The sequence below is a fragment of the Poromitra crassiceps genome, assembly GCF_964638095.1.
Source record: "Poromitra crassiceps genome assembly, contig: HAP1_SCAFFOLD_1665, whole genome shotgun sequence".
NCBI lineage: Eukaryota > Metazoa > Chordata > Actinopteri > Beryciformes > Melamphaidae > Poromitra > Poromitra crassiceps.
This window is the reverse complement of record NW_028150749.1, coordinates 1-7,500: the sequence shown is the minus strand read 5'-3', so window position 1 is coordinate 7,500 and position 7,500 is coordinate 1. Positions and strand designations below refer to the sequence as shown.

Genomic DNA, 7,500 nt, shown 5'->3' with positions numbered 1-7,500 from the left:
CATCTCATACTGTGTACACTAAGTATACATATCTCCACCTTTTTTGTAAATGGACCTGTGGAATTCGAATTTGGATGGATTAAATGTGAAACGGCATAAGATATAATTTGTCCTATTATTCTTATTTGAGACTTTATCACACACAAATAAAGACAGGCATCTCGGTCCCTCGCAGAAATCCTAACTTTACAAAAGCATGAACCTGACTGGATTATTCACTGCTATGTTGACTGAAAAGTCTTTTGTATCCTTTGCTAGTACAGTGCATGCTTTGTGTCTTTCATAACATTTGGCTGCTGTTAAAACCCTGTTGCATAATGTCCAACATAGATACTGTAGCAAAGACAAAAACACACATTCTTTTCCTCATTCATTGGAAAAACCTGCAGATATGACTTTTTACTCAACAGCAGCAAATATGAGTACATGATGATAGCAGCAGGCCTGTCAGCGCCTGCCTTGTGTCTCACAGGTAATGGTAATGAACTACCTGAAGGCCACACTTTGTGTCTCGCAGGTAATGGTAATGAAGTACCTGAAGGCCACACTTGAGTCAAAATGCAGATATCTTACTAGAAAATGACTTTGGTAGAAGTTAAAGTCGCCTTTTTGGACATTACTTGAGAAAAAGTCTTGAATAATCTGATATTTACTGTATCAAGTGTAATTTTCTGATATTAAATGTACTTATTGAAAGTAAGAAAGTACAAGTACTGTACAAGTAAATGTTAATAAGAAAAAAGCAAAAGCAAATTACATGCCTGGGATTGAATGGAAATCTTCTTCTTCTTGAGTTTTATAGTGGTTGGCAAACCACGTTATGGTGCATTTACTGCCACCAACTGGAATAGTGTGGCTCGTGATTAATGTACCTTGCAAGCTACTGTAGGAGCACTGATTGGCTAAAGCTGCTTGCTTGCAGGCTATCACATTTCTTCTGATTGTACTTTGTAACTAAGATGCTTGGGGAAATCTAATGGAGTAAAAGTATACACTTTATTTAGAAATGTAGTGGAGTAAAAGTGAAAGTTGACAGAAATATAAATACTCGAGTATAGTAGGTTACAGAAGTACTTTGTTACAGTACAGCACTGCTCGCAGGTCAGACTCACTCGTTTGTAGATGGCAAAGATGGTGCCGATGGAGGCCAAGCAGTCGATGTTACTGGAGCCGTCCAGCGGGTCGAAACACACCACGTACTTTCCCTGTGAGGAAAACAACATGAAGTGATTATGGAGAATGGAATATTCATATAGTATTCTTATAGCATTCCTATAACATTCCTTTCATATTTATATAATATTCCTAATAAAGTATTCCAATAATATTCCTATAGAATGTATATAATATATCCCTATAGTACTACTATAAAATTATTATAGGCTTCAACTGTGTCTGTGGTGCACAATAGTGAGTAATGTTGCCTTTGTGCCACTATGGGGCAGCATTGACAAAGAATGGGACTGACTCAAGGGTGGAACTACATCACTGACCTGATGCATAAAGAGAATATGTGAAACTCGGGTGACTTGGGACTTGACTGTCAGTGATTTTTCCAGTATGTACCCAACAACACCATAATTTAACTTCCATTAAACTTCAGTAATCCCACAGGGACATTTGGGCAAATAAATCTACAGTGTCTCATTAAGTGTGGATGTGATGCCCTTCTCTGTTGGAAGTCTTTGCCTAGAGCAGCTTTGCCATGAGAAACCCTGGGACCATGCAGTGCAGTGTGGTTGTCAGGTGACAGTCACCCACCCTCTTGTCCTTGGGGGTGACGATGAGCTCCTTGTTCTCCTCGGACACCATGCAGCAGGTCCCGTAGGAGGCCTGCAGCATGTTGATGACCATCTCGTTGGACAGGACGTCCAGCTTCTTCACGTCGTCCCCCGTCACGTTCACCGAGCCCGCCAAGCCCTGCCTGCACCAACCAATCAACAGCCAGGGTTCAGTCACACGCGCCTGCACCAACCAATCAACAGCCCGGATTCAGGAGGTATGGTGGTGCAGTGGTAAGCACTATCGCCTCACAGCTCGAAGGTCGTGGGTTCGATTCCCACCTGGGCCGATGTGAACACTGAAGGAATGCGTGCCCGTCCGCATGTCCTCGAGTGCCCACCGCCTGGGTGGGGTCGGCAAAATGGCCTTTCTGTGTGGAGTTTGCATGTTCTCCCCGTGCCTCCCGGGGGTTTCCTTCATATAGGAACCCCCTTCACAAAAACATGCAACATCCTGGTTGCTTATGTGGTTCCTCCTCTGATCGTTAAGGGCGCCTGTTCAGAGGGAGGGGAACTGGTTGGAATAGCGTGAACCTCCCACGTGCTATGTCCTACCGGTGAAGCTTCCTCGGGCAGGGGCAGGTGAAAAGAAGCGGCTGACTTGACTGCCCAATGCCCATGTCTCGGAGGAAGCATGGAATCAGTGTCGGCTCTCCCCAGATCGGCAGAGGATGGAGTAGCAACCAGGATTGAGTAATCAAATGAGCACTAAAACGGGGGATAAAATGGGATAAAAAAATCGAGAAAAAAATATAAAAAAAACAGCCCGGATTCAGTCACACACGCAACTCTCCTGACAAACTCTGACAGACACATATCAGTATAGGGCTGCAATAACCATTATTTTCATGGTCCATTAATCTGTTGATTATTTTCTCGACTAATCGATGGGTCGACTCGTTTAGTCTGTAAAATGTCACAAAATAGTGAAAAATGTGGATCACTTTCTCCCCAAAGCCTAAGATAACATCCTCAATCATCGATCAACGATCATCCTTAATCGTTGCAGCTCTATATCAGTATTCAAAAACCCATATCGGTTGAACCCTACTGCTGCTAACTGCCAACAACATTGTATCTGTTCAAATGCCAAAACAAGATGGCACGTCACATCATGGTTTAAAGGTTTCATATTTTGATCAACATGTCATATTGATCAGTTCTTCTGGCAGGTCAGAGGTCAGTCTTGGCCTGTTGGGCAAAGTTCAAGAGTTGACCTCACGTCTTCTCATGCAAACATCAGACTCTACTACAGTAACACTGAAACACCATTGGTCAGTTTGTGACCATCAATCCTCTCCGTTTAGTTTCAGACGATGTTGATTTGAGTTTGGTTAGACGACGTCAGCGTGTGCTCGCTTTTGGCAAATAACGATGAATTGTCTCTGAGCTGGCATGGCTTCAGTGATTCTCCTGAATGTGGAACAGTATGTTCAGTGCTGCTGTGGGAAGATCAACGTTGGACGTGTAGATCAGACTAGATGTCAGAAAGGAATGTGATTTGTTTGGTGTGATTCTGTTCTGCGTGTAAAGAGATGTAAAGCTGGCCTAGTTCCATTCCTCCTGTAGCCTACATACCTGCTGCTGGCCTTCATCTTAACCTCCTGTAGCCTACCTACCTGCTGCTGGCCTTCATCCTAACCTCCTGTAGCCTACCTACCTGCTGCTGGCCTTCATCCTAACCTCCTGTAGCCTACCTACCTGCTGCTGGCCTTCATCTTAACCTCCTGTAGCCTACCTACCTGCTGCTGGCCTTCATCTGAACCTCCTGTAGCCTACATACCTGCTGCTGGCCTTCACCTTAACCTCCTGTAGCCTACATACCTGCTGCTGGCCTTCACCTTAACCTCCTGTAGCCTACATACCTGCTGCTGGCCTTCATCTGAACCTCCTGTAGCCTACATACCTGCTGCTGGCCTTCATCTGAACCTCCTGTAGCCTACATACCTGCTGCTGGCCTTCATCTGAACCTCCTGTAGCCTACATACCTGCTGCTGGCCTTCATCTGAACCTCCTGTAGCCTACATACCTGCTGCTGGCCTTCATCTGAACCTCCTGTAGCCTACATACCTGCTGCTGGCCTTCATCTTAACCTCCTGTAGCCTACATACCTGCTGCTGGCCTTCATCTTAACCTCCTGTAGCCTACATACCTGCTGCTGGCCTTCATCTTAACCTCCTGTAGCCTACATACCTGCTGCTGGCCTTCACCTTAACACAGCAGCTGCTGTCCCGTTCATCACTGAGCACAATGCCAGCAGCAAACTCAACAGACTGGACCTGCAACACTGTGATGTTCAGGCAGGAAAATAGATTCTGTGTAATGGAACTGCAGTGATCTTATTACAACAAAAGACAAATTATCATCCAGAACCCTCACTGTAACAGAACTCTCACTGTAACAGAACTCTCACTGTAACAGACACACTGTAACAGACACACTGTAACAGACACACTGTAACAGACGCACTGTAACAGACACACTGTAACAGAACTCTCACTGTAACAGAACTCTCACTGGAACAGAACTCTCACTGTAACAGACACACTGTAACAGAACTCTCACTGGAACAGAACTCTCACTGTAACAGACACACTGTAACAGAACTCTCACTGTAACAGAACTCTCACTGTAACAGACACACTGTAACAGAACCCTCACTGTAACAGAACTCTGACTGTAACAGACACACTGTAACAGAACTCTCACTGGAACAGAACTCTCACTGTAACAGACACACTGTAACAGAACTCTCACTGTAACAGACACATTGTAACAGAACCCTCACTGTAACAGAACTCTGACTGTAACAGAACTCTCACTGTAACAGACACACTGTAACAGAACTCTCACTGGAACAGAACTCTCACTGTAACAGACACATTGTAACAGAACCCTCACTGTAACAGAACTCTGACTGTAACAGAACTCTCACTGTAACAGAACTCTCACTGTAACAGACACACTGTAACAGACACACTGTAACAGACACACTGTAACAGACACACTGTAACAGACGCAATATCAGATTTCAGATAATTTTCATGAAGAAAAAAAACAGGTTGGATTAGGGATTACGGACAAACACAGTGAAAGGGAAAAGGCCATTTAGACTGGAGACACTAACATCGTTAATGTTCCACTCATTGAAAGGATCTCGTTTTACAGTCACACACACACACACACTCTCTCTCTCTCTCTCTCTCTCTCTCTCTCTCTCTTCTACAGAACAACATTACAACACAAGCATGCTTTCTTGGGTTCATATATCCTTCCACTTTTAAAGCATAGCTAGCCCCTCTTATCCATCTCATCCATCTTTTTTCTGATTCTGATTCTGATTCTGATCTCTTGCTGCATCTCTGGCCTTTAAAAACACTGATAGGCTACTTTACTTTTAGAGATAGTTTAATCCAACCCAGCGGATCCTGGAAAGAGGACTCTCAACAGACGATGATGATGATTTCAGTCATATGAGATCAAGATCATGCTGATGGCATTTTACTAACTAAAACTTGTTCTTCCAGTAGTCCCTCCTCCATTAAAATGGCCTTACAGACAGTAAAAAACTAAACTCACTCCAGTGCAATGAAACACAACAAGTCTTTTTATGCTTGGTGAATCCACAGAACTCATTCTCAGGAACACTGGCTGCTCTCCAATGTCAATGCCTCGACAAAGAATGGGTTACTCCTGGATTACATCTGACTGGGAGGTAAACATCCATAATCAAATTCAAAAGGTTGTGCAACATCAATTTGACTATAGATGAAGTCAGCTCTATTTCCTGCTGACATTGGAGGGAGGGGGGGGGGGCATTCTTTGATTACTTTAGTTGAAATGCACCTTACTGTGGAATCAGCCAGAAGTCACACTATTCTGCATACAATGCACCAGCAAGACATTCACCCCAAAACACTATCAACATTACTGCCCCCCATTCACTAGCTGCTGAAGACAGAAACAATTTGATTTTGAATGTTGTATTACATTTGGATCAAGGTCAATCCAAACTAGCACAACATTTTCACACTATGATATTATTATAACAGTAAAATTCATATTGAAACAGCTTTGGAAAGTGTTTTAAAGTGATATCAGGAAGGTCCTGACTTCACAAAACCCTGTTCAGTCACTGCAGATATTCCTTCTCTTTTATCACCTTATGAAGACAAACAGCCTCAGGTCGTTACTGAGATCTCCTGAAGGAATCAAAGTACAGGTATCAGGCCTTTACTTCAATTAAGAGCCCTCAGTTATGGCTTGAGTTCCTCGAGTCCCTGAAGCTCACAGGCTCACTGTCTTCTATCAAATCTCTGTAAAAACTCACTTTTCCCCAGTTTAATTTGTTGTTTTATGAAGCTATTCACTGCAATGTTGCCCTCTTTTGAAAAGTGCTCTATAGACTATAAATAAAGATCTTAATAATGCTGTTACTGTATGAAAGCTCCCATGAGAAGCCGAGGCTAAAGACTCAACAGCTCGTTAGCCGTCAGGGTCATTATAGGCTTTGAAATGTCAGCTGCCTGAGACACCAGCTTCCAAAACCATGTGACCTGGTTTGTCAAACCATGTGACCTGGATTGACAAACCATGTGACCTGGTTTGACACGGTTTGCTGAAAATCACTTGCACCATCTTCCAAGCAGTTTCCTGTTTCACTGCATCACTATGAAGGACTGCAAATCAGTTACCTAATGGCTTTCTTCCTCATGCAATTTACCTTTGACTGCTAACCAACGCAAGGGAAAGTCCACTTCTAACTTATAAAGCAGTGATGTTCAAATCTCTTTCATATCACACACACCCTAATTTAGACCACATTAGAGCCAGGATCCCATGACTGTCTGTATTGTAGGTAGAGAGATAACAGTGAAACTATCATCCGTCATCCTTCTACATTCTCTAACTGTGTTAACTTCTATTGGCTGGGAACCCCCTGGAACCCCCTGGAACCACCTCAAGGAGCCCTGGTGGTCCCCCCAGGACCCCACGTTGACAACCACTGCTCTAAAGAATCTAGCACAGCTGATCAGAGACATCTATTACATTCCATCTATCAGTTATGTAACAGTTACGGACACCAGCTGATCAGAGACATCTATTACATTCCATCTATCAGTTATGTAACTGTTACGGACACAGCTGATCAGAGACATCTATTACATTCCATCTATCAGTTATGTAACTGTTACGGACACAGCTGATCAGAGACATATATTACATTCCATCTATCAGTTATGTAACTGTTACGGACACAGCTGATCAGAGACATCTATTACATTCCATCTATCAGTTATGTAACTGTTACGGACACAACTGATCAGAGACATCTATTACATTCCATCTATCAGTTATGTAACTGTTACGGACACAGCTGATCAGAGACATCTATTACATTCCATCTATCAGTTATGTAACTGTTACGGACACCAGCTGGCGTGGCGTCCATTTTGCCATTCATTTCACCCTCTCCTTCCTATTCTGATATGGAGCGACAGGTGTTACATAATGCTGTGTATCGTAACAGAATATTAGGTTGCTCAGTACTTACAGGTGTGCCAGGCCCGCCTTGCGTACAGCAGAGGAGATGGCTTTGATGGCAGTCAGCATGGAGTTGATGAGCTGGGTCAGCTCGCCCGTCGACCCCTGGGCCTTCCGCCCGGTCTCCATGACGAACCGGGTGAGGGTCCAGACGTCCGTGTCAAACGCAGACTGG

The 7,500-nt window shown here is 43.7% G+C and overlaps 1 protein-coding gene across 1 annotated transcript in view; it reads right to left on the bottom strand.

The window, feature by feature from the left end:
• Positions 1 to 7,496, bottom strand: part of LOC310771978 (fructose-1,6-bisphosphatase isozyme 2-like) — a gene marked incomplete at both ends in the record, with an annotated part of 16,728 nt that extends 9,232 nt beyond the window's left edge. The window contains 3 exons of the mRNA XM_083664465.1: positions 1,113 to 1,205; positions 1,762 to 1,924; positions 7,336 to 7,496. Coding sequence (XP_083520591.1) covers positions 1,113 to 1,205; positions 1,762 to 1,924; positions 7,336 to 7,496 — 417 coding nt within the window. The remainder of the gene's footprint in view (positions 1 to 1,112; positions 1,206 to 1,761; positions 1,925 to 7,335) is intronic.
• Between the last annotated feature and the right edge of the window lie 4 nt (positions 7,497 to 7,500).